Raw genomic sequence first — 26866 nt, 5'->3', positions numbered from 1 at the left:
ACCACAGGTCCTTAAGTACTTTTTACAGACTGGCTGTTTTGGGATACTTCACCATTGCAGATCTTTCTTTTCCTATTGAGTAGTAGAGATTAACACCTCAGAATGGTAAGTCCTGTATATTCCTTGGCCACACCACATTCTTCCATTTCTTAGATGCTTCTAATTGAAACATACTCATCATTTACCTCAGATTACGTCATTTGACAAATATTTTTTCCCATGCAGTTTTGCCTACGATTACACGTTACATGCAATTGCATCATCAACCATCTTTGTAACATTTACTACTTACTTTCAGGGGACAAAATATTCAGTGAGTATCTGAAATTTCATCCAAATCGTTTAGTAATCGAATACAGATGATCTATGGATTTATACTACTTTTTTTCATTTGCATCAAAAAATTTAGAATGTGTTTTATTTGTACCAAATCCTCATGCCAAGCGTTTATGACTTGGTTATAACCAAGAAGCAAAACCAGAAAATCTTCTCGTTGTCTGTCCAAAATGCATTACGCAGTAAGATATGCCTTTTTAAATAACAGCTACTACAGCTGAGACAATGAAAGTTTTTGCCATACCTATTTTCCACCTTTTAAATAAGTCAAATGTTATACCATATAGCCAAAATCAAAATGATAGAGTTGATTAAATTCTGAAAAGAATAAAACAAGCAAGTAGTGCCCCAAAGCCTACCTGTCTGCTTGTACTGTTTTAGAGAACAAAGTGAGGTATTTCTGTGTCAAAATTTCCATCAGAATCATATATGTGAACACAAAAGGGACAGGGCTTTACTCTGAGTCATAAAATCCATTTCCTTACTGTTATGGTGTACCAGGTCTGCCTGGGCTGGAGTTAACTTTCCCCACAGCAGCCCATACTGTGCTATGCTCTGCACATCAGGCTAAAACAGCACTGGTGTCACACCAGTGTTTTGGCTATTGCTGAGCAGTGCTGGCACAGCATCAGGACTCCCCAAAGCCCCCTAGAGCCAGCAGGTTGGGGTGGGCAACATGCGGGGAGGGGACATCACCAGGGCAGCTGACCCTAACAAACAAAAGGGATATTCCATACCATGTGGTGTCACACTCAGTAATAAAAGGTGGGTAAAGGGAAGGAGAAGGGGGCTCTCATTATGAAAACGTCTGTCCTCCCAAACAACCACTGTATGTATTGAGGCCCTGCTTCCTGAGATGTGGCTGAACATGGCTCATTGATGGAAAGTAGAGAATAATTGTTTTTCTTCCCTTTTTGCTTCCACACGGACTTTGCTCATTTTTATTTCCCCCTTTCTTTTCTCTTTAATGAAATCATCCTTACCTCAACCCGTGAGCCTTTTTTCGTTCCAGCATACTCTTCTCGCCCTCTTCTTCTGAGGAGGGGGAGTGAGAGCACGGTTGTGGTGGAGTTTGGCTGCCTAGCAGGGCAAAACCACCACACTTGGGTGCCCAACCCAGCAATGCCTTCTAGGAACTTGTCAAGCTCCATCCTAAAAGCAGCTAGCTGTTCTAATTTCCACTTGCATTTATTTCTGCCCACTACCTATTATCACAAGCTATTCTAAAAATAACCTTACCTTACAGAATTCTTCTCTTCTGCTTACCTCCTAATATATTCATAGAAAAACTAATATTCCCTTTCAGCCTTCACCTTGCTAAGCTAAACAAGTATAAGAAAAAAAATGAAGAGACGTGACATCTTCCATCTTCCTCATTATTCTAATAGCAATCAATTCTTCGCACTTGTTCAGTTTTCATTTTCTCTTTAATATGGGTGACCACACAGTACTTCAGGTAAGGCCTCTTCAGGGACCACACAGTAATATTCATCCTTCTCTCTCTTTACTAGATTTATCTTGATAGGTAGACTGGGCATTTTATATTTTAAACATTAGCAACTCTTTTCAAATTAACGATTTCCACCCCCCTTTTTCCTCCAACTTAAGCCATTATTTATTAGGTGATACTATGTCAAATGCTATAATGAAATTCCAATAGATAAGATCTGATACATCATCTTTGTTTAGCAAAACTGGTACCAGATCAAAGAAAGCAGTAATGTTAATTTTATGTAATTTATCTTTCAAAAACCACTGTAGCATTTTAATTCCATTTTACTCCATGTCTTCAAGCTGCATGTCTGTCTATAGGTTTGAAGGCAATTGTGGTCACTTTTACTGACCTGCAGTTTTCATGAGGACTTTTGCCTGCTTCTCAAATACTTCTTTATTTGTAACTCTGCTGGTCTCTGGAAGACCCTTTTGCTTTGTTTTAAATATTTCCAAGTGGAACCACAACCTTGACGTCAGATGGTATGGAATACCCCTTTGGCCAGTTTGGGTCAGCTGTCCTGGGTCTGTCCCCTCCCAGCTCCTGCTGCACCCCCAGCCTGCTCGCTAGCAGGACAGAGCGAGAAGCTGAAAAGTCCTTGGCTTGGTGTAAGCACTGCTCTACAACAATTAAAACATCAGCATGTTATCAGCGCTCTTCTCATCCTAATCCAAAACATAACACCCTGCCAGCTACTAGGAGGAAAATTAACTCTGTTCTAACTGAAACCAGGACAGGTGCCAAACCAATAAGTATTCTTTATCTTTACATGCACAAGTCTATATTCTTCCATAATTTCTAAATCATCTCCCAGATACTTATTTATCCAGCTAAACATCTAAGTATTTCCCTTTAGTTGGGTTAAGTTTTCCCAATACATTTAGCAATTTACAAGTGTTCTCCATATTCAAGCTCCCGAGCTCTCCAGGAATTCCAGCTGTAGGAGCAGTCATAGCTAACAAAAATTCCAAGACCCTACAGAATCTCTAGCCAAGCAACTACTCCACCAACAGCATAGTGCAAAGCACCTGTGCTGCTAAGTCTGTGTCTGAGGCTTTGTAAAAGCACAATCACTGTAAGTCACACCCAAACTAACTTGAAACTAATTACAGATAGTTTAAAACTGACTTGAAACTTACTGAGCAGAGTAAGGTGCCAAAGCAGTTAAATCCTCAGCTGGTCAGCCTGTTGGAAGTTGTAGTCAAGGCAGAAAGTCTGATACAGACAAACCTGGGATGAACACAGACAAGGTAGATTTGATATCTTATTTTAATATGTATGTATCTGCTAGAGTGAGCAGAATTGATCAAACTGATGACTGCTTCTCAGTTTAGCATCACATTTGAAACCATAACTGGTTTTCAGATGTTCTTTCAAAAATACACAGGCTCCATCTACTCTTTCCTTCTCACTGTAAAGCAAGTCAGACTGACAAGTTTACAACAACATCAAAGACTGCTTTTGAGTTTTACACTAGCAGTCAAAAATCATTTGAAAACAATGATTTTTAATGTTCATGCATTAGCTCTGTAAAACTTTAAAAATAAAGCTGTTAAAAAATAATTTTCCTGTTTGAAGTAGAAGATGGTTTGTAAGTTCAACTACATGGATTTACGTGCGCAGGGACACATGCCCCCACCCCTCCAAGCCTAGCATCCTACAGAAAAATAAAAGACAATCTGGAAGGGAAAAACAAACTCTCCTGCTGCTGTGCTGGTTTTGACAGGGTTAAGTGTGCAGTCCTCATATCGCACACTTGTAGTGCCCATTCAGATAAATGGGTTTCATTTTATTGTTTACTTGTAGTTGATAAGGTTCTAGGATTGATTCTGGTGGCTCACAATGCCTCCCAGGCACAGGATGTTTTTCTTACTACTGCATCCAATGCTTTTCACAACACGGTGGTTTTCTCTATGAAAGGCAGGCATTGTGAAACTAAAACATCAGCCAAATCAGTTTTTCCATCTTTGTAAAATGAAGAAAATTCTTAACATGAAATCATTTCTATGCCAGCACAACAACCATAACAACCATAAATATCAAGAGAGCAGGACAAAAAGGATTACTTTCTGCCTTTTTTGTCTGTGTTGGACAATACGAAGACCCTGTGGAATCCATGATTCACCTTGTTAAATCACACCTGGAAAACTATCTAAGCATGTGGTTTCAAATCACAGAAGGAAGGTATTTTTTTTTAAACTGAATTAATTAGAAATATCAGCAATTCAGGTTCCTAAAATTGGAAAAGGAAGCCTCTCTCCTCATTCATCTTCATCTCAAATAGAGTTAATATTAATGCCTGGTGAACTCCAAAAGGATCTGCATGAGTTTGCAATGGGAGATACAGTGCATCTGATTATTTCAACAGAATGCTAAAATCAATATGGCTTGCATCAGTTCCTCACCTTGTCACTGACTTCCATAGTCTCAAAATAGTCACTGCTGTAATACCTTCATTTTTGCATCCATATGTAAAAAGATGGATAGTAACATCTAATTACCTAATAGAAACGTCAGTAACATTTTTCATTACTAGTAAACTAGTTTTAAGACTCCATTTTTTCATTAATTCAAAGAAGCTGGGTAACTGATTTATTATCTGCACAGTCTGGTGATTGCTTTGAACCTCCAACACTGGTGCCACCTCTTCGCACAGTATTTCTGCTTGTGCTCTGATTAAGAAGATGCAGAGATCGTTAAAATGACTCAGCCTTAGATAATATTTTCCTGCTTTCTGTGTGAATTTGAAGAATACTTTACCTATATGAGTTTGTCTGTAGACTTCAGAAGAAAGCTAGCTCTGGTGTTTATATGTATGTGCCCTAGTCAAAGCCTGCTACAACTATTTGAAACTTCTGAAGTTTTCTTGAAACTCTCCAGCTCTTTCTTCTGTGTTAGCCTGCCATAAATTGGTGCTTTGAGGCTAGCTACACAAAAGAAGTCCACACTGCAACAGCAACTGCATGACATCTGCATCTCACACGTCCTGCCTTCTCAGGGAATCCCTGCCCATGGACAGCATCCAAAGCCCGACTGAGTGGCCAACCTTGTCAGCAGTATCTGTGAGGGGCAGCCCCTTCAGCTGCCACAGCTACCTTTTCCAGCGTTTACCAATCTAGTAGCACAGGGAACAGAGCAAATCAGGTGTTATCTCCTCAGCTAACACAATTTAATAGCCAGACTGCTCACATAAAGTTATCTAGATGGCTGTTAAAGGCAATGCCATGATTCACAGCAGCTGTGAGAGCGGCAGTAGTGCAATCGCAGCAAACATGAAAAGGATCGCAAATCACAGCCCTCACCAACTTCACACCAAAGACCACAGCGAGCAGGAACTGCCAGAGAAGGGGGGGTTCAGTTCTGCCTTTCTTCAGAAGTTACATCCCTCCTGCCCCCAGAAGGACAGGCCCACTCAGAGCAGTGCTGCCACTAGGCCTCAAGTCCTGGAACAAGGAGATGCAAATCCTACACCAGACAGAGCAGGGGAGCAAATCCCAGTCTCTGACATATTGAGTGATCACATTAGTGGTATGATAAAAAGGTGCAGAATGTTTGGGTCAAGGGATTTAAGTCAAGTGTACTCGTTTAGAAATATTAAAAAAAAAAAAAACTCATTGGCTTACCATAGCGCAATATGTTCAGCACCAACTTGGTGCCTCCGGAGCCACTTCTCTTATACTCATGAGGAATTTCACACCTGTGTCTGCACTTTCCTTTCAAATTAGCTGCTCATCAACTCTATTACTAAACAAACATGAAGCAGCTGTAGCTCTCAGACTATGATTAAAATTAAACCCTTCAAATCCAGCCTAGCTTACAGAGCCTCTGTACAGTTGTACTCAATTGATTAACTCCAACTGGTTCACTACTAAAACTAATCTATTAATTTAACAGTCTGAAAAAGCTTCAAATAAAGCATTTCACATGAAGGGGATCCAAGTAATATTTCAAGTAAAACACAGAACGATGATGCTGCTAAAATGCTTTAAGAAAAATAAATAATTTATAGTTTTAAATTGCTTTTTTTTTTTTTTTTTCCTTAGAGCAGTTAAACTTTGGGTTCTTCTATTGATTCAACATTCATTATTTTGCTTTGCACAACGCTGGGAAAGAAAATAAAAACAAAAAGAAGAAGAAGGAGAATGATGTTAGTGGTCTTTTAGCAGAGGTAAGGGAAGATCCTAGGAACTATAAACCGATCAGCCCACTAGCCACCACGCGCACACTACCTGTGGCAAAGTACTGCGTGCTTAGTAGGGGTCTGGGTTCCACCTAGGCTACAAAGCAGGTTTTCGATCTGAACTTTGCAGAATACATACCCTCTCCGTGCAGTCAGTGAAATAAAGGAAAAGACAAATGGGTCTAATCGCGTTATCCTGTTAAATCATGATCTGATGCATAAAATATTATAGAACTAGTTCTATATTTTATAAAACACTAGGTGAACCAGTGTTCCTCTGCATGAACGTTAAACACATTTCACGAAACACTTCTTTGTCTTTACAGCTTCCCTTTAAGTAAGGGAAGATGCGAGTCTGCATGAATACTTCTCTGCTGCTTGCGGCAACTCATAAATATGAGCAATACTGACCCAGTCACATACTCTCCTTTTCCTTGTTTCTATTTTAGGTTGAAAGGTTTTGTCTCAAGATCCACATTGTTTTCACTGGTACGCTGGAAGTGCTGCCAGTATCTCGCCCGCAAGATGGAGCTGGGTGTGGATTCCTTTTGACACTGTCTCCATCCCAACCTGTCCATCATATCCTATGGTACCCCCCAAAGTACACAGGCTCTCAGAAAGAAAATCATAGTACCATCTAACAGTTATAAGAAAACAGCCTGAGGCACTACATGGTCCCAGCACTAGGAATCTGTCTCTGAGCCAGATGGACACGTCATAGTCTCTAAAAACTGGCACACAATTGAGAAAACTGTCTGATTTACTTCTCAGATTGTAATATTTAAAAGCCATGCCAAATTAATGTGAAAAAGAAAAGTGGGTGGGGGAAGATATCTGTAACAAGTCTCAAAACTCTTCCATGGGACATTGGGAGAGATTAAAGGCAAAACTGCTGTGGGTAGAGTTCATTTCAGAGATGAATAAAGCCACCACACAGCATGCAGCACGTGGAGGGCACAAGGAATCTCATTACCCTTCAGGAGGACAAAGGGAAGAAACAGAAGACCCTGAGGACCTAACCCTTCAGCCATCACCTGAGAGGATGGCTACATTGCATTTCTCATGCCAAGAGCAGGCCACAACCCCAGCAGTAGCCAAAATCATGTCACCAGCCCATCCAAAATTATTCCCTAGCCTCTCTGCAGGGACAGGCTTTGTAGAAGCATAAGGCAATATTGTGCATCCAGCCAAAATGAGCCCTCTGTCACCAACATCAAAGAGGACATTTGAAATGCCAGATGCCACCAGCTGCTCTTCCTCCTTCTGCTAGCAGGGGACTCACAGGTACCTTCAGGAAACATAAAGGTCATCTCCTGATGGCTTTCATCTAAATCAAATTCCCACACTGATGTGCCCTTCTGCAAGGGCATCACTGGCACCAAGGCTTGAAGTTAACTTACTCTGAAGCTCAGCAGCATGGCAGAGTAGAGTGAGGTCCAAAAGCTGTCAAATGCTCCAAGCCCTCAACCTGTTAGAAGTCTGATACAGAACCAGGATCAACACAATGTCAATTTGATAGTCATTGTTAATATGCATGTATCTGCTGGAGAGAGCAGAGCTGGCCAAATGGATGACTGCTTCTCAGTCTAGCATCACATTCGAAGCCATAACTGCTTTTTAGGCATGCTTTCAAAAACACTTACCACTGGCAGCAAGGCTGGGAAGTCCTGTCATATGGCTCCATATGCACAAGAGGAAACAAGGGATGGCACCTCCAAACAGTCTGCATCTCTTACCAGCACCCACAACTTCAGAAGCAGAGAGAGAAAAGGCTTAGTGCCATCAGGTCAGGGGAGTGAAATAGTGGTACATAAAGGAAGGAAGCAGGTTCCATACAGCATCCAGGAGCCTGACGGATCTCTCCATGCTTTACTTTGTCGAGTTTTCACTGTCATTTGTGGATGGATGCTCTATTTGCATACATGAGTACGGGTGATCTCGGCCTTACATTGCCACAAAGCCTTGCTTTCTTAATAACTGTTTTGCCTTAGCCTCACGTTGATTGCACGGAGCACTTAGGCTTCTCATTGCCTTCAGGAGCCAGGTCATGCTGTGTTCAGTCTTCATGTTTGCTGTCTTTCTGCGAGTCATCTGCCTCAGGCCATAACCCAAGTGTGACGCAGGAGTACAGTTAGCCTGAACCGACGCTGAAGCTTTCCAGACTGCTGCAATAAACTACTGTGAACAGCGTTTCAAACAACATTTGAAAATATTACGTGGCTGTGAACCTTGACTACTAGACGCTGCTACCAGGAAGGGCTGTCTTCACACGCTCCGTCGGCCCTCAAGAAGCCCTGACCGGCACATAAACATCCTCTCCTCTTCTCAACGTCCCAGCGCAGCAGGGGAGCACAATGACGGGTGGCCTGGCTTGCAGGCCTCACTTCTTGCCTCACACCACGAGACTACCAAAATCATTTTTAGACTAACAAAGCTGCTCGACTTAAACAACACAAGCCTATTCTCTGGATTTCACGCTACTCGTGAGGGGAAAAAAAATGAACTGCCGCTCTTTTCCTTTTTTTGCTCTAACTTCAGCCAGCTGCACTCGCCTTCCATTTGCCTCGCTCAGGACAGAGAAATGTCCCTGGCTCCAGGGGACGATGAGGTGTATGGCTATGGTGCACGTGGCCAACATGTCTGACCGTGGATTGCCCACTCCTGTCGCTGAGGCCTGGCCAGGACATTATTCCCTTTTAACTGGGCCGCTTCAGGCTTTCTGCTGGACGTTTGGGAGTTCCAGCCATGGGTCTGGCAGAGCCAGACATTTCATACCTCTGAGATACAGCAATTCTAGACACCTCAGGCAGGGATGAAACCTGAGCTAGATTTTGGTCATCTGCAAAGACAATGGCAACACAGGGCCCTACCAGTGCTAAACTATTCCCCTGGGGCACAACGCAACCAGATCTGACTGACACACATTGCACAAGAATAAGCATCCAAGGCAGGCATGGGAGAATTTCGGGTCTAGTGCTCCAGACAGGTTACAGCAGACCCTCACACACAGCCCCCCTAGGGACTCTAGACTCCCAAACATGTCAAGAAACAGTATGGATACAGCTCAGTGCTCCATCAAGAAGTTAATTGCATAAGTTACACCACATCTGTTGCACATGCCAGAAAACTCTGCCTGGATTACTCCCTGGGACTCCGCTCCAGCCAGACAGTACGCTGGGATGCACTGAACACCTTGGCCAGTCTCCCTGACTTCACCTTTTATGATCTAAACCAGATCACGACTTGTCACAACATAGTTTCATGAAGCTGTGACAGCAAAAGGGCTATTTTTATCTTTGGCAAATTAGGTTTGGGATTTTCAGGAGCAGGAGAGACCCCTTCAGCAAAACAAAGCTTAATTGGGAAAAAATATTTTGTGCTGCGCCTAGACTGTAAGCAAAACACTGATGTACCTGACGGTACGTTGTGGGGAAAAGAGTCTGAAGGCAGGTGATGCATGCTGAAATGTTCTCTCTCCTTTTCTCTCAGGATCACAATGTGGGAAGATCAGCAGTTTCAACTCCCACTCACTTACCTGCTGTGACAGGACACAAGCCAACAGATGTTGCCAACTCAAAGTACTCAACAATCATTAGTCAGACCAAAAAAAAAACCTCACAGCAATGGCATATAAAAGCAGTATTTTTAAAAAACAATACATGCGGTTGTCTTTTGTTCTGCCTTTCAAAGTTTTACACTCTTACAATCAGGTTTTATGTCTTCTTCAAAAACGTGAAGGACAGGAACCCTGCTTTGTGTTGTATTTTTTCGGTGGAAGTTAAAAGTCTGACATTACTCATTCACTCAAATTACCGACACTTAAAAAAAAAAAAAAAAAAGTCAAGCTGCATTAGAATGGAGAATGCTGCCATCTCTGGCTGCCTCATTGCAAAACAGTTTCCATACGCTGTGTTATGGCTTAGAAACTTTACTTCCTAATGTAAAAAAGGAAGGATGAGTGTAAACTCAGGACCTGTTTTGTTCTGCTTGTGCTGCTTTTAGAAAGCATAACACAAAAAGCTGGGCAAACCAGACTTACTAGATATCCGTGCAAAATTAATAATAAAAGAACAGCTAGATACTGATGATGGTCCTGATTAAGGTAAATATTTCTTAAAATTTCTAAAATTGCCTTCCATCTCTTTAACTGCTTCAAAACCTAATAAATATTGTTACAATTTGGAGGCTCTTTGGATGAAAAACAAGTACGACAGTCTGAGTTAGGCTGCCACAAATATGCAGAAGTTAAGTGTATTTATTTCTCTTTTGTATTTGGCCCAAGAAGGAAAATAAAACACATTTGGAACCACTATCACTTAATCTTATACATTCAAAAGGGAGTGAGTGGACAGGGAGAATGAACAGCTCAGAATTTCCTTCAGAGCAAAAAGCTTTCTCTACCTTTGCCTAGCCTGCACCTACTCTGTATGCAATAGCCTACAGGTCTCCCTCCTACCTCCACAATTGCTACATCCATACAAAAGCATTTTTAAAACACACTCACTGCCACTGCATTAATAAAATTGCCTTTTAGGGGAAGAGCATCTTCATTCATGACAAATTACATGGAATCAGGAGCTATGGAGGATAAGAGAGGAAAATCACTTAGAATAGCTCTTCAAATTCAAATGGGCAATGAAAACAATCATAGCGGGTAAATGCGCTTGTCCTTTTAGAAAAAAAAAAATACAGAAAGAAATTATCTGGTAATCCTGGGGGAGAGGAAACATAATTTACAAAGAAAAAGTGTACAGTTTTACGGCCAGGGAGGACGGCAGCACTGACAATGAACACCCTGCCAAGGATTCGTTCTCCTTTTAAGCTCTGCCAATTCATATCCCCATTGAATTTATAAAGGACATCCATGTTGTCTCATAGGACACAGGGTAAGAAAAATATATGGTCCGAAGCAAAGTCACATACTCTTAAAAAAATAATAATAAATAAAAGTAACAGTTTAAAAAAAATACAAGAGCTCTGGCTGGTTGTTCCCCAATTATCTTTTGGTCTGACCAAAAGATAAGCTGTACCATCAGCAAAAGGGAACAGTGGGGAAAGGGGAAGTACACCCCCCCCAAGCCACCTCTCTGCTGATGGAAAGCTGCGAAAGTAAGTATAGCCTTACTCTTCAAACTCATGCAAAACCACCTGTTTATTTCTCATTAAGTGGCAAAAGAAATGCAAAAAGGAAGTAATCTTTTTTGAAGCACTCGATAAACACTACATAGAAATGACATTTAAATTAAATGAAACATATATAGGCTAAAAAAAAAGAACCACAACAACAGTCCGTATACATGAAATGGCAAATCTGAACTCATTCTAGACTGCCCACTTCATTTTCTTTCCCCGTGGTTCTTGGGGCTTTCCTAATGACATAAACTCAACCACAAATAACAAGGGAAAGGAAGCTCACTTGAGACAAGAACAAAACTGCATTCCAGAGAGGTAAAAGTCTGCGTAGGAACACACAGCACAAAGCAGGTAACTTGCCACAAAATCCTGTCATGTTTAATTTATATGTGAGTCTACCTGCAATACAGTACCAGTGGATTGGGGAATGGGCTTTCAACTACACTTGCATCAAGCAGGCTAGTTATTTGTCAGGAAACTTCAAAAAACATCAAATACACTCAACTTACAGAATCAAATTTCCATCCCATAAAAAACAAAATTACAGTATATAGCAATAAATTGTTTCTTAAGCACTGGAAGCAATGCAGTTTGATTTTTCACTCATTAGTGTCCCATGATTTACAAGGAGTTTTTCCTCACAGACTCTTTCCCATATGAGGGTTCTCTCCCATCTCTAATATGGGAGTTCACACTGTAGCCTGTCCATCCATCAGGGAAGTTATAGGTCTTCTTCCTAACAACTACTTCAGAACTCACCAGAGTTTAATTATCTTCATGACTTCCATTTATCTGTTAAATTAGAACTCAACTGACCAGTTCAAAAATATTGATACGGAAACAGAGACCAATAGGCAGAGAGAGAAATGCATTCGTATACATACAACAACCTCCTTAGTAAATAAGGATAAAAATCGGAGCAACCAGTGGAAAAGAATCCCAGAATGTGTAAGAAGTAGACATGATAAGGCACTGAGGATGATATGACGGCTTGAGGGGAAGTAAATGCCATACAGAGTTGGTGCCTGTATGAGATTACTGTACATTCAAGGTTACCTATTCATTTCTCCTTTCATTTCCCCACTGTCCAACAGAAAGGGACTTTGGAGAGTGCACTGTCCCCCACTGCCATCTGTAGAGCAGTAGTCCCAACATCTGGAGTAGACATCGGGAAGTTCTGGCTACCTGCAAAAACATAGCCACAATAATTTTACAGAGCAAGAATGGAGGAAAGTGAGGGAGAGAGGGCTCAGGCAGAGCAGCAGCTGAGAAGCTACAACCATCACAGGGGCCCTGAGAACTGGGGCTCCATCCTGCCCCTGACAGGCTCAGAACCCCCTTCCTATTTTGCAAATGCTCCAACTACTATACCATAAACGAGTAGTAGAAATGCCATTTTGAGAATATTTACTCATCTGTGCTAAAACCTAACGCTAGCATTGCAGGTTTTAAAAAAGGTAATTTCAGGTCACATTTAAAATTGAGAAGCCATAAAAAAAGCATTTTCAGCATGCAGGATTTGAAGTGCCAAGAATCAAATTAGCTTTTTATATACATCTGTCATGTCACTGTGATATGCACCATCATGTCCTGGGGATGCATCAACACTCTCACACAACTGCTGCAGAACATTACGAGAAACCACCGCAACGTTCCTGCGTATGTACTTCGTCCCACTGGGAAAAATTAAAATGTAGTTGCTCTGGTTCTAACTCACATCAGATTTCACTCCTTCTGTAAATGGGTAAACAAAACTGGATCAATCTTCACTGTTACATCAGTCAGCAGCTTAGATATTTCACAAGGGCCCTATACTTGTAAATGAAAGCAAGAAAAAGCACATAGACTATTTGTCAACTCTGCTACCAAGAGAGCTAATTCAAGTTTCTTTGCTTTGGAAAGGTATTTCTCTATCTCTTAACATAAATAAACGAGACAGAAGAAAACTCCAAAGTGCCCAAGTTTCGGTCCAGGCCTTCCTCCATGCTCTTAGGACACGAGGCTACATCCGTGGACACTCAGTTTCAGCTCTGCACTTCCATCAATCCAGAGTGTCTATAGGAAACATTGTTTGTAATGATCCCCCTCAAACTTAAATGATGAAAGTGCACATTTTGCAAATGACACCTCAGCCAATCTGCCCCATCTGCATGAGAGATGGCGAATGATTTCACTCTTTAGGCATTCAAAATAAAATGCACATGCGGCAAATTCCAAGCTGGCAGGAAAATCCAGTCATTAAAAAAGTGATTTGTTTTCTACGTTTAGCAAACACAAAGGCTCTATTTATTTCCATTGCCATAAGGAAAATGGACTGCTCTATTTTTTAAACAGTTGTAGCCAGCACATTTTGGAAATGTTTTAATTTCAAAAATACTAACTAGCAAATTAGAGTTTAAATGGCTTTTCTAAAGTGGCACCATTTTAGATACAGTTCTCTGACTGAGGGCATTGCTTTGCCCTGCAGGAAAAGATTTCACTGCCTTCTATATATATGGTAGTGATGCCTGTTTGTTGCTGGAGTCGCTAAATTAAAAAAGAAACCTAAAATAGGTCAATTGTAAATAAAAATATATCTGTTAATAAAAAGGTATATTTCATATTTTGGGAGGCTAATTTTCATTTAAAATTAAAAATTTATGGCCTCTGTTCCTCTGCCTGTTCCTCCATCTCTTTACAACGTGGAAATTAAAACAGCAAACACAATTGATACGGCTTCATACTAAGAAAGCTTATGGACATGCTTCACTTTACACATTGAGTTGCTTAATTGAACTCACTGGGACTATTCCCAGTGCAAAAATGTAAGTATGTGTGTAATTCTTTCTGGGGTCAGGATATGTAAGGGTGATCTGTAATGAAAATAAAACTACTTTTTTTTTTTTTTTTTTTTTTTTTTTTTTTTTAAGATTTCTTAATCTGCACTTATTTTTGTGGTTAGAGCAGCATCTGGTGGACAAGTAGCAAAGTATAAAGCTCATGCACTTCCATCATGTAATCTAAACACATATTTTAAAATACAAACTGCTTTGACTTGCTTTTGTTTTTTAAAAGTTAACAAGAAAAATGACAATTGCCTTAGATAACTACTGAAAATGTTGAACTTTGAAAACTTTATACTCTTAACCATGAGTGGTCAAGACATCTTTGCTTCCTAAGATACTAAAATATTACCTTTTCCCCTCCCATCTTCCCTCCCAGGCAAGTATTTGAGATTTTTGAAGTGCTGGTAATGGTAAATCAATGTATACAGACCTGCTTTGACAAGAGTATACAAATACTCCCCATATGCTAAGGTTGCACAGTTAAGCAGTCAAAAAGTAATATATCACAAATAAAGTTGTCAAGTTAAATAACCAGAGCTAAGAAAACAATAGGGACCCCCCTGACGATTTTCTCTCCACAGAGTCAAGGCCTAAATAAATAAATGAATAAAACCCCAGAACAACCAAAACACTTAAGAATAACTTAGCATGCAGTGTCAAAGCAGGGCGATCAACGTGCTGACAGGCATTCTTTTTGCTTCACTCTTTTCTTCTGTGCTTGTTTCTAATTCCTACACAAATTGCTCTCTTATTTTTCTTATTCACTTTACTAAAATTTACACATAGCTGTTTAGAACAAGTAAAAAAAAAAAAAAAAAAAGTAGTTAATGATAAAATGAGTCAAATAAAATTATATTTGCTAAAATTGCTTTGTGCTGATGCTAGCTTGATTTAGTTTCCAAAGGTCTGCAGACAAGACTATGTAGTACAAAAAATGGATATACTGAAAATACGTTTTGACTGAGAACAAGCCATTTTATCTACCACCAAAGCCGAGGAAGGAAACTAAGTAACAACCACTCTATTATTGGCTGTAAAACTCTAAGATGACAGTGCCAAAAGTTTTCTAGAAGTCAGGCAATAATCTCTAGAAAGGTGAAAACTGGAAACAGAATGTATGCGAGGGTGAGGTTGAAAGCAATGGATGGGTTGCTAGCAGTTTAACAAGGTACCTCAGTCTAGTAATTGGAAATACAGATATTCTCTGGCCCTTCACACATGGTAAGACACATGGGACCTTCACAGCCTGACTGGATACAAGCCTTTGCAAACACAATTCCCTGATTTTAGCTCCATTAAGAAATCAGAAGTGGTCAGCAAGGAGCCCATCATTGCCTGAAGCTTTCTGTAGTCTCTGCTTTTTCAGTTTTTACTTGAAGCCCTAATTGCAGAGATGCACGTTCCAGGGACTGGGAAGTCAATAAATCCATAAAGTCGCATACATAGCAATGCCCTGCTTCAAGTTACCCACTTCCCAAATGCTGACCAAAGAGATGAGTGTCTTTCAGTAACGAACCACAGCGGGTGAAGACACGGGCAGGAAGGCAGTATGCCAGGGACACAATAAAAAAAGCATTTTGAATCTACGTGCACCAGCAGCTTGATTCAAGTACTGTTTTTACTGACAAGCCCATTCCTCTTCCCAGCCTCCTTCTCCCCAAAGCTCCAAAATGGGAGACCTGCCAAAAACTCCTGAGAGTCCATTACAGACACACTGTTGTCTTCATTTCACACGGCAGATGTAACCACTCCAACACAGCTCACAGACAAAAATATGGGGTTACTCATGTTAGGCATATAGATAAAAATTAAAAGCATTTCTGTGAGAAATCGCAGGGTCCTGGATCCAGTCAGAGTATCTGCAGAAGACATCTGCAGTCATCAACAAACTCCCGGGTCATTCACTGAGAGAAGTTACACATGTAGTTTTATCTCCCAGACATGATTTCAGCGATCGTAAAGACCTTAACATAACCGCATAAACCTCATGTATTACTTTCAGAAGGAACTTACTTATGGGAGCTTTGTAAGCATCGGCAGGTGATGAAATGAGAAGTCAAAGGGAAGTAACACAATGCGAGCGCCTGGGTATGTGTCCGTGAGATTTGATAGAGGTGGTGTCCTTCATTTGACCAGCTGCTATAATCAGAAGCAAACAACATTTTGGGCACAAAACCCCTTCTTTTGGTGTGAAGTGGAAACAACAGACTGGGTGATAAAACATAAATTAAAAATGACTGCTGTAATTTGGAGCCTGATTACATGTGTGTTACTGAGGCCGTTCCCAAAAGGAGGACTAATAGTATCCGTTAAGAAGGTGGGACTAAAGGTATCTGTTCTGGTGTAAGAGAAGGGTGTCTGCACCCTTCGGTAAAACCAGGGGCAACTAACTCGGTGTCGGCGCTGCTTCTTCAACTTTTCCCCTCAGACTCGGCTTCCAACCGCCGAGCGGCGCCATGGCGCCGGTAGAGAGCTGAGCCCCGGGCGCATGCGCGGCCCGAGCCGCCCTGCCCTGGGTCCCGACATGGCGGAGTACTCCTGCGTTAAGTCCACCAAGCTCGTCCTCAAAGGGGCGAAGGAGAAGAGGTGAGGGGATGGCTCGTCCTGTCCCTCGGCCGCCAGCTCGGTGCTTCACCACTGGCTTCGGCGCGGAGGGTCGCTGTAAAGGGGCCGCGGGGGGCTGAAGGTTTTGGGGTGTGCTGCCTCTCGCCCCCCGGTGCCCCGCTCTTGGGAGGCTTGGGGCCGTGGCGGAGCGAGGGGCTGGGTGGGAGGCGTGTGCCCACCTCTGTGCCTCTCCTTTTGCAGCAAGAAGAAGCACAAGGAGAAGAAAAGGAAAAGGGAGGAGGATGCGGAAGAGCAGCTTGATATCGTCGGTGAGCAGCCCTGCAGGAGCCGTGTGGCAGTACGGAAGCAGTAGGGGGTAGCACAAGTTGAAGGGGTGCTTGTAGGGCTCTTAAAACTGAGTGTAGGCCCTGCACAGGTTTCTAGCTACTTGTCACAGCACACTGTTTATAAGTCACACCTTCCTGGGTGCCAGAGGGAATTTTTGGTACCAGTGGGATCGATTTTGCACATATTTATCTTTTTAGCACACTTACGAGCTTACATAATTCAAGCTCCTTATCTGCTTGTAAGTCATGTTTTTTCCCAACAGCATTTGTTTCTGGCAGAGAGACTTATATTTAGTGCTGTAATGCTATTATCTATATTTGTATGTAAATAATATATGTTACTGTTACTTGAAAATTTACTAGATGGGGTGCCTGTACTTCCTGTTCTTATTCTGCCAGCAATTGCTTCTTGCCTGGGGTCTTTAGTTCACTCAAACCTTCAGCCCTCTTGAAAGGAAAAGTCTTGGTTTGTTTACTTGTTTCAGTTTGTCATGATTACTGTGATGTGTTTGCATTATAAACTTGCTATCAGTAGCTGAAACTGAAGACAACAAACATCAACCAGTGTCCAAATATAACAGTATTTTTTCCTGCTTTGTGGAAGAGGAGGATCAAAGTGTGTATGGTCTTGAGTGGTAACTTGGCTAAGTGCTGCCTTTTGGAACTGCTGTATTCTTCATTTATCACAGTTCACAAAAACAGCTAAAGAAATAACCATAAAGCCCTGAGAGATGCAGATGCATACCATAACAGTGCATGTTACGGGATAAATATCATTTTCTATTATGTGTGCACAGGCATAATCCAAAGCCGTACAAGGGGAGTTATCTCTATTTTTCTGTTAAAACAAAATATATATGAGAAAATGGACTATTGTATTTTACACTAAAAGAATGTCACAAAAAAGTGCTGGAAGAGATTTGGAAATTTCATATGCTGATCTCCAAGTCATGACATTATAGAGCAAGCCTATTTGCTCTGTATGTTGTATGAAGATAGGGGAACATTATTTCTGCTCAAGACCAACTTGCTGAAAAAAGATATCATATTCTGATTAATTTAAAATAATTATCTTAGGCAGAAAATATATCTAAGATAGTAGACCAGGAGAAAGTTTTGCTCTTTAAAAATACAAATGTCATAATTCTAATTTATACACGTGAGCCTTTAAGTTTGAATTCTGGGGGGCTAAGACATTTGAACACTGATTGTCTAGAACATCTTAAGTCTGAGGAATGCAGCTCATATGAAGTAATCTAGCAGCAAGATGAGAGAGCTTCTCCAGCACAACAGAAATCATTATACTAGTAATTTACTGTGACCACAAAACCGGAGGAAGCAGGTTGGGGGTGGGAATGGGGGAAGAAACCTTTCTTGCAAGTTGTATCTTCTACTGGATCAGCTGGATGGATCAATGTGCTCCATGGCCTAACAGCACTAAGAGGGGATGGAGCGCAGGAGCCTGCAATTAGGAGCCTGTTGCTATCTATAGAGTGCCAAATCTTGGAATAGGTGCAGGATTACTATCTCTTGAACTACCGTAATCAGAAGTTGTAATTATTCCATTAACTGTGATGTTTTGTATTTTAGGAAACTGGTGGGCTGTCAGTAATTTCGGTGAAATTACAGGGACTATAGCGATAGAAATGGATAAAGGAGCTTACATCCATGCCCTTGATAATGGCTTGTTTACACTTGGAGCACCGCATAAAGGTTTGTTTCAGGAAACTGGGAAAAAAATAGTTTTAGTAATGAAAAGCATGAACATAGCATCACTTCAAGGCAAACTGTTTTACAGCTCAAGGCAGTTTATTACATGTAACGCAATAAAGTTGGCTGTAGCGTGACCAAAACCTAATGACTACCTATCAGTTTCACTTACTTAGTTTCTTGCTGTGTTATGTGTATAATAAATTGAACTGCGTTGGAAAGGATCACCGTTAAAAGGCCGTACAGCTTACTGAATAAAAAGCAGTATAACTTTTATTAAATTCTATAAAACTCTTCTGGTGTTAATTGAAGAGTGAAACTCAAGGTGGATGAGTGTCAAGGTTTATTGCTGCATCCTCATTGTGCTGTATTTGTTTTGTTGCTGTGCAAGTGGACTACTAAGGTGGTAGAGATAATTAGCTTGTCTCTTAATTTGAATCTGGGAACCATCAGTCAGAAGAGAACTGTTCCAAAACCCTGACAGTGTGCCTCATCTCCAGAGCGAGATAAAAGCAATGATGACAGTATTACCTCACTTGGGTTTTGAGAGATGGTGAGTAGTAGCTTTTCAGATAAGAAGTTAGGTTACCACAGCTGAACCATAGTATGTTTTGGTATGGAGAAAATAATGTTATAAGGAGATTACGTTTTTTGTTTTTTGACACAAGGATTGTATTTGTATTATTTAAAGCACACCAAATACATGAATGCAAATAAGCTCCTGCATTGCTTTTTATTTTAAGAGTGTGAATGTTCAAAAGGAATTTCTAAAGAAACACAGTATTATAGCTTTCCATAGTATTTAGCAAAGGCTGTTGCATTATTTTTCAGCTTGTTTGAAACTCTGCAGTATTGACTGTTTAAATACCGTATGCATAATACTTGATGTCTAACTACTGAAAACTTCATTCCGAAGGTGATGAAGGCCCTAGTCCTCCTGAACAGTTTACAGCAGTGAAGTTGTCTGATACAAGGTAACTACTGTAACAAAATATTTCAAGTTTTCATACTTGTTTTTTTGTTTGTTTGTTTCTGGTATGAATACATGTTTTAATTTTCTCTTGAAATGCATTATATACCAAAAAAAAAAAAAAAGCTTGTGTTGAATATTGTGAAGGGCTTTAACTCAACATTTTTCATTGTTTCACTTCGTTTTCCCTTTGAGGATTGCTCTGAAGTCTGGTTATGGCAAATACCTTGGTATAAATTCAGATGGACTTGTTGTCGGACGTTCAGATGCTATAGGATCAAGAGAGCAATGGGAACCTGTCTTTCAAGATGTAAGTTGCTTCAGACAATTCACCTGAGATTCCAAGCATTTAACTGTATTTTGACTTGCAGCCTATATTGACAGGCAGTAAGATGTTTACTGTTGGTTGCCCTTTCGCAGTCTCTTCCATGTTGTAACTTCTAATGTTCTGTTTTCCCAACTACAATGTATTTACTGTATTTCTTCTTAAGTTTTTAAAGTACCTAAAGTTACTGCAGTTTGACTACAAATTAAGAACAGAGTCCACTAGCTAGCTGTTGAAGTGTCTATATGTAAAAGAACAGAACGCATTTACAGAACTTTCTGATGAATGAAATAAATGTTATGAATCAAGGTTTATATACAAAATCCTTATGCTAATGATGTGATACTGTTTTCTGCAGAAGAAGATGGCGTTGCTAGCAGCAAACAGCCGTTTTATCAGATGTAATGAAGAGGGAGATATAGAAGCCAAAAGCAAAACAGCAGGGGAAGAAGAAATGATAAAGGTAATCTGTTTTCTACAGTTAAGAATCTGTATGGTACAGTTACTGTATGGTTACAATTACAAGATACTTTACTGTAAGTATTTCTTTCGCTAAAGAAATGGTGGTTAAGACCTTCTATGTGATACTCCAGATAGTTCTCGACAGCTTGGTACAAGAGAGATGAAATCTGACGGAACCAGGGACAAAAAAAGGTTAGCCAGAATGATGCAGGTGTGGAGACTGTTTATGTAAGAGGATGTGGAAGGACCATCTTGCCTTCTGTTGGACATCAAAGATATGCCTCTCCAAACAGGGAAGCAGGTACTAGTCAGAGCAGGAATACTGTGGAGTCAGTTTCTCTAAAAGGTATTTTAGCCCTGCTCACTCTAGAAACTGTAACAGTGCTTCTTTGAGATGAAGGCAGCTATGTCTTACAGTAGTATTAAGGACTATGTTTAATCCTTTTTCATATTTCAGGCAGCTTTTGCTGTTACTGCTGTTTTCTCTGGTTGTGAATTAACCATTTTCAAAGTTGATAACTTAAAAAAATCTGTGACTGTCACTCTGTTATGCAGGATATATTGTCTTTAACCTGCAACTTCTGTTTTTTTTCTTCTCAATGACTAGATTCGAACTTGTGCTGAAAGAGAAGCTAAGAAGAAGGATGACATCCCACAAGAAGATAAAGGAAATGTTAAACAGTGTGAAATCAATTACGTGTATGTAGTTGAGAGCCTTTAACAGATTTAAGTGCCTGTTTTTTTTTTCCTCTTTTATTTGGGGTTTTCTTTGGAAGGCCTAAACTCCCACCCAGTTCTTTGTTCACTTTCTCTTCCTCCTTATCAGGATGAGGACACAAAATAGGATGAGAAGGCTCACGGGTCAAAATCAAGACAGGGAGCTTGCTTGTCAGTGACTGTTGCAGTTAAAACAGACTCAACTTGTAGAAAATTAATTTATTGACTATTAAAATAAACATAAGTAGTGAGAAGCATGGACCAAAAAATTAAAATGCCTGTCTTTCCCCTTACTCTCAAGCTCACTTTCACTCCAGAGTCCTCTATCCCCCTTCACTCCTGACTTGTCATGCTACTAGTTGAAGGAGCTGAAGTTCTTCACAACTTTGTAAGCACGTTGTGTTAATCATGTATGGTGTCGTTCCTATTTAGCGCCAAAAATGCCTGAGTGTGTTTCACCTAGGGAAGTCGTATAGCACTACTTGATAGTATGATGGTTTATTGGATTTTATTAGGCCAGTTGCATAATAGGACTTAAGTTGCTCATCACAGTTGTTTTTACTGAAACACAAAACTTTAAAGAAGTTAACTTCTTACAATTTTTCCCTTACAGAAAGAAATTCCAAAGTTTTCAAGACAAAAAGCTCAAAATAAGCAAAGAAGATACGAAAGCCCTCAGAAAAGCCAGAAAAGAAGGCACTTTTCACGAAACACTGCTCGACAGGTACTCTAATGTATAAGAAATAATGCACTGATTTAAAAGCTATTGGGAGATGGAATTACAGTGAACTTGGAATACAAAAGATGGCTAGGTTTCAGGGAGTAGGTGTGGGTGTTGAGCATTTTTTCCCTGGTCGGTGTTCTGCTGCCCTTTTTTTTTTTTTTTTTTGTTATTCTTCTGAATTTTCACTTCCTTGGCTGAACTTCCCAGGTTGGGATTTAAGCAGAAGTGAATTCTTTTGGACATCTCTAAAGAAGTTTGCTCAGTTTGTGGAGTTCAGCGGAAGTGAGGGATGAATCTTTTAAATAACAAAAAATAAGTTTTTCACACTTTCAGCACCTTCAGTACCAGAACATTTTGGAAAGGAGACAGCTGCATTTTAAAGAGAAATAGCGTTTATTAATTAGCCTTAGCGTTATCTAATGGGAATAAATCTTTCTTTCCCTGTAAGCTGAGAATGCAGAAACTGTCTTGAACTTTTAATATTTTGTATGGTATAAATATTTGTTGAAATTTGCTTGGTTGAAATGCAGAAGACTACTTGTGATACTGTATTATTGTGATGTGAAAACACACCGTGCCTATCACAGATCAAGTGTCAGTTTCAACTGTCGCTCAGTTTGAATTCCCTCCCTCAGTGATCTGACAAAACACAGGTGGTGATTTGAAAGGAAAGACAAGGTTAACTTTACACATTGTTATAGCTGTAGCTCCTTTTAAAAAAAAAAAAAAACAAAAACAAAGTAACAAATCCAGAGTATTGTTAGGCTTTTATGTGTGCTTTGAAGTAAAGTTTGAGAGAACAGCTTTCTGTGTCTGTTTAAGACTTAGAGGCAGTTAAAACGTTCAGATGTAATCACCTTTGGTTTTAGTCTAAGTCTTGTTTCATTACTCTTTCCACACAGGCGAGCAAAAGTGAAAGCGGATAGATACTGCAAGTGACAACCAGCTGGGCCGTTTTCCTCTGCATCTTTGATTATGTGGTCAAATTGAAAACACAAGTAAAATGTTTTATAATTACTTTTTATGAAAGGCATTTTGCTGATGTTTTTATTATATTATTTTTAAAGGACTGCCTGAGAGCTATAATTAGGCATTGAACTAGTGTCACCTTCTAGTAATGAATAGTGAGATAATTATTTAACAAAAGACAAATTGTTTCATCCACTGAATCTTCTGAGGTTGATGAAAGGAACCTGAACTTACAGTGATTAAAGGGCAGATTAGAATGGTGATAAAGCTCGAAAGGAAAATATTGTTAGCCCATTGAACTATTAAGAAATATGTAACTCTCTTCAACAAGCATGAAGAAATAATTGCAAATGGATGTCTTAGAATACATCGTATCAGAAACTGAGTAGGATGTCTGTGGAGCCTTTCTGCACTGTATCAGGTAGGGGCCAGAATATTCAGTCTTGTTTAAACAGTGTTCAAAACAGACCTACTGTCTGATGGATAAATGACGTAATCCATATGGTGGAAGTGTGAACAAGTCACAAGAACGCCGTTACAAATGGAAATGCGGGTGTCTCATAAGAAAAGGGAATGACTGGCTTGTGTTAGCAGGCTGCTCATTTTACGAGAGGGGAAGACATTTCAATCAAACTTGCTGGTTTCTTTAGGGTATGGACTTCAATTTAAAAAAACAAAACAGCTTTTTTTAAGGTCATAGTGTAATACATGTTCCTAGTATCTTGTATAAAATACGTTTTTCCGTGTCTGTTCTGATTACCAAGTTTTTCAATAAAAACATCTCCATAGGAACTACCTCAGATCATTTACTCTCTCCATTTCTGTAATCTGCTTCATAAAAATTACTTGGTAATAATGCTGAGGATTTTTATGGTAATAATTTGAGTTGTCTCTGTAGGTACTCTCCTTGCAGTTCAAACTGACAGCTGTAGTAGTACAAAGCCATAAGCTAACGCAAGATAACGATGTCTCCAAAAAGAACGAGAACAGGCTAATAAAGTCTAGACAGTAGTGGCAATTTAAATTGGTCTTATGTCATAGACAGTTGATCTTAAGAAAAAGCATGGAGAATTTAGGTACGTTGTAATTATCTAAACCCACTTGAATTTTCAAGACTAAAACAATAGCTGGTATGGGAAGATTAGCCAAGGGATAAATAAGGAGATAACCCATACAGATATATGAAACCAAAAGGAGAAAAAGTCCATGGGCTGGGCAAATTCATAATGCAATGCAGTGATTCTTCAACTTGTGTTTCTAGAAAAGCAAATGAAACTTCAGACCTTTCTCTGAGGACTCTCTTTTAAACTTCCTATACCCAGCTCTATCCAGTCTGAGTAGAGAGATTTGCCACAGGGCTTTCCCCTCTAAGTCATTGGAATTTATTCAATTTATACCTCCAATTCACATGATGCTTTTTTTTTTTTTTACAAGAATAGGTGTATTCACTGGTTCCTTGTATGAATATCTATTTTGGAATGAGTGCCTTTTCTTCCCAATTTAGCTTGAGAAATGAAAAATGTCCCCCCTGGTTTGTGCAACTGGCATAATTGTGCAGTTAATTGTGCAGTGATAGGTATCTTTTATCTAATTATTGTATTTCAGGCCATACTGTTAACAAAAATGTAGTGATCGGATGATCACACAGTGATCAAACACTGTACCTTTTTACCATTATCAAGTTCAATGGATTCATTTTAAAGTGTTAACGGGTTTTATTTTTAGTTTTAGTACAAAAATTTGAGCTTAATCTTTAAGCATAACATGTAACAGGAATGGCTGGAAATTATCTTTATTTCCTATTGGTTTCTATTAACTGCACATTCCTTCAAAGCAAGCAATCACTAGGAATACCAAAGTGTTTTGTAGTGAGACTCTGCATTAGAAGGTTTGCAAAAAGAAACTGTAATTAGCAGCACGGATCTTTGATTCTAATTTTGCAGGTATCTCCAGAATTTTGTTAAAATTCTCTCACGCATCAATAACCAAGGTATAAAAAATCTTAAATGCAAACACTGAATTTGCAGGGGGAAGGCTGAAAGCTAGAAATAAATAGATGATTACTAGCAAATGCTCCTGGACAGAGTCTAAGGAATTCTTGGGTGAAAATGCATCATAGCTGTGGGTTGTGCTATCACTGAAAAAATGTAATTAGTTTTCCCTAGCGCTCCTCAGTTTGGTCCAGCTCCAGGGATTAGGGCTCATTAAGCAGTTGTGGTTGTAGGTCCCATGTCACTGTCTGGAAATGTAAACAACCTGATGTACGACTGTTGCAACATCTTGGACCTGGAAGTGGCCTACTGCCAAAACTGTTCCCAAAAACACTGGGAAGGAGGTAGCACCACTAGGAGTGGGCTCTGCGCCAGAGTAAATGTTTATTGGGCACGTAATACAAAAAATAAAGTGGCTGTGACAGATTTTTTGTTGGCCTTCACCATCTATTACTTTTGACTTTGAATAACCTCGGGTCTTAACTGAAGTTCATGGCAGTTTTCACTGATCAACAATCGCTATGATTCTGAAATGCATCTGAAGTGAATGCTGATGGGTGAAGTAGTAGGCTGATGTTACAGCATCTGTTCTTCCTTTCACAAATACACAGTTTAAATAAAATTTTGTCTGGCAGAACTCAAAAATGATTATTCAAATGCAGATGCAGCTTGAAGCAGAAATCTGATATACCGGTGGAAAGGGTGCTGAAAGGAGTGTTCAGAATCTGAAGAAGAGCCTTGGAATTATCTGTGGAAAGGAGTTTTTCATGTCATATTTACCAATGTAAATATGAAAATACAAGGTGTAGGCACTGTAAATAGCCGTAAGTGATAGTAAAGGAAAAATGGAACTGAGAGGCATGTTTGTTTTAGAGCTAGGAAGAAGTGAAGCAAAAAGAAATCTCAGAACAAATAAAATGAAACTTTCACAAGTACAAGAAGGAACACTGGATTTAGCAATGGACTGGCAATGCTGGGGTGGGAATGAGTATTGTCACAGAAACAGGGTTGCCCTCCCTGTTGGGACTAATGGTACATTGGGTACTTGCTGAAAAATGAAAGAAAGGCGGCCTGAGATAGTGGAGAAGCAGAGATCTGGGGGATTCACTGAAATGGTGGTGAAATCAAAGGTATGACAAAATGGTGAATATCAGTCTGTCTTAAACTCTTGCTATAAGCAGTGCATTTGTGTATTTTCCCATTGGAGGCATTCACGGATTGTTCTTGGTGATGCTGTCTTCTGGCAGAGGTCTCCTGGTAGCAGCATTAGCAGAAAGCTTTAACTGAAACACAGAGGAAAGAGAAGTAATTTGTGCAGTCTACTTCTAAAGAAAGGAATATATCTGGTGAGTAGATACTGGATAGATGAATAAGGGAATGTAGAAGGGTGGACATGAAGTACTACTAATGGTGTCACTAAGTGGTGTCACCAGCTGTCAGGTAGTACGGTTAATGAGTAAATCACACATCTCGAACTACTTTCTTCTGACTTAAATTGATGAAAACTGATGGAAGAAACCTAGACAACAAAATGGAGGACCTGAAGTAGCGTGGGTCCTGGAGACCAGGTGTTCTGATAGGAACCCAGCAAAATAGCCGTAGTCAGAAAAACAGGTATTCAAGTGTGTTAACTGTTCCTTAAACTTTAAATTTCTTCAGTGAAAGAACTAAATCAAAAGTACAAAGAGGCTTCAAAAAAGTAAGTCATGCATGTGTAACGTGACCATGACATATTTTTTTCTTCAGAATTTGTAATTTTCCAAAGTTCTTCCTGCTTTTCTGCAGTTAAAAATGTCCAAAAGGTAAATTTCCTAAAGCATCTAAACTGTGTGCTCCAGAAACTAAATCTGAGCAAAAGGTGCTGCATGTTTAGAAAATAGCAGGTCCAATTTAATCTGGTTATTTATCACCATAGACCATAACAACACATTCATGTACCTATATAAATATAAAGTCAATATAAAATTGTCTTACAGGTATTTGTTTTCAACAAAAAAAAAAATGTCTGGGCCCTATATAAACTGCTTCATTTCCTATTTGTGGAAGACACTGTCATGAAAATCTCGAGTTTCTTGCATTACTCTGTAATTTTCCTCCTTTCTTAAATCCCTTGATTGGTTCTATACCTTCTTCCACAAGCA

At 39.8% G+C, this 26866-nt stretch overlaps 1 protein-coding gene across 1 annotated transcript; it reads left to right on the top strand.

Annotated features, from left to right (window-relative positions):
• Nucleotides 1–16444: 16444 nt before the first annotated feature.
• Nucleotides 16445–23531, top strand: FRG1 (FSHD region gene 1). The gene is made up of 9 exons (XM_035541674.2): nt 16445–16552; nt 16772–16839; nt 18448–18570; nt 19484–19541; nt 19733–19847; nt 20221–20325; nt 20932–21023; nt 21655–21765; nt 22668–23531. Exons 1-9 carry the CDS (start codon nt 16455–16457, stop codon nt 22702–22704), a joined length of 807 nt encoding a protein of 268 aa, XP_035397567.2. The 5' UTR covers nt 16445–16454; the 3' UTR covers nt 22705–23531.
• The last annotated feature ends 3335 nt before the right edge of the window (nt 23532–26866 follow it).

The sequence above is a fragment of the Cygnus atratus genome, chromosome 4 (genome assembly GCF_013377495.2).
Source record: "Cygnus atratus isolate AKBS03 ecotype Queensland, Australia chromosome 4, CAtr_DNAZoo_HiC_assembly, whole genome shotgun sequence".
Classification (NCBI taxonomy): Eukaryota; Metazoa; Chordata; class Aves; order Anseriformes; family Anatidae; genus Cygnus; species Cygnus atratus.
This window is presented reverse-complemented; position numbering and strand designations above follow the sequence as displayed.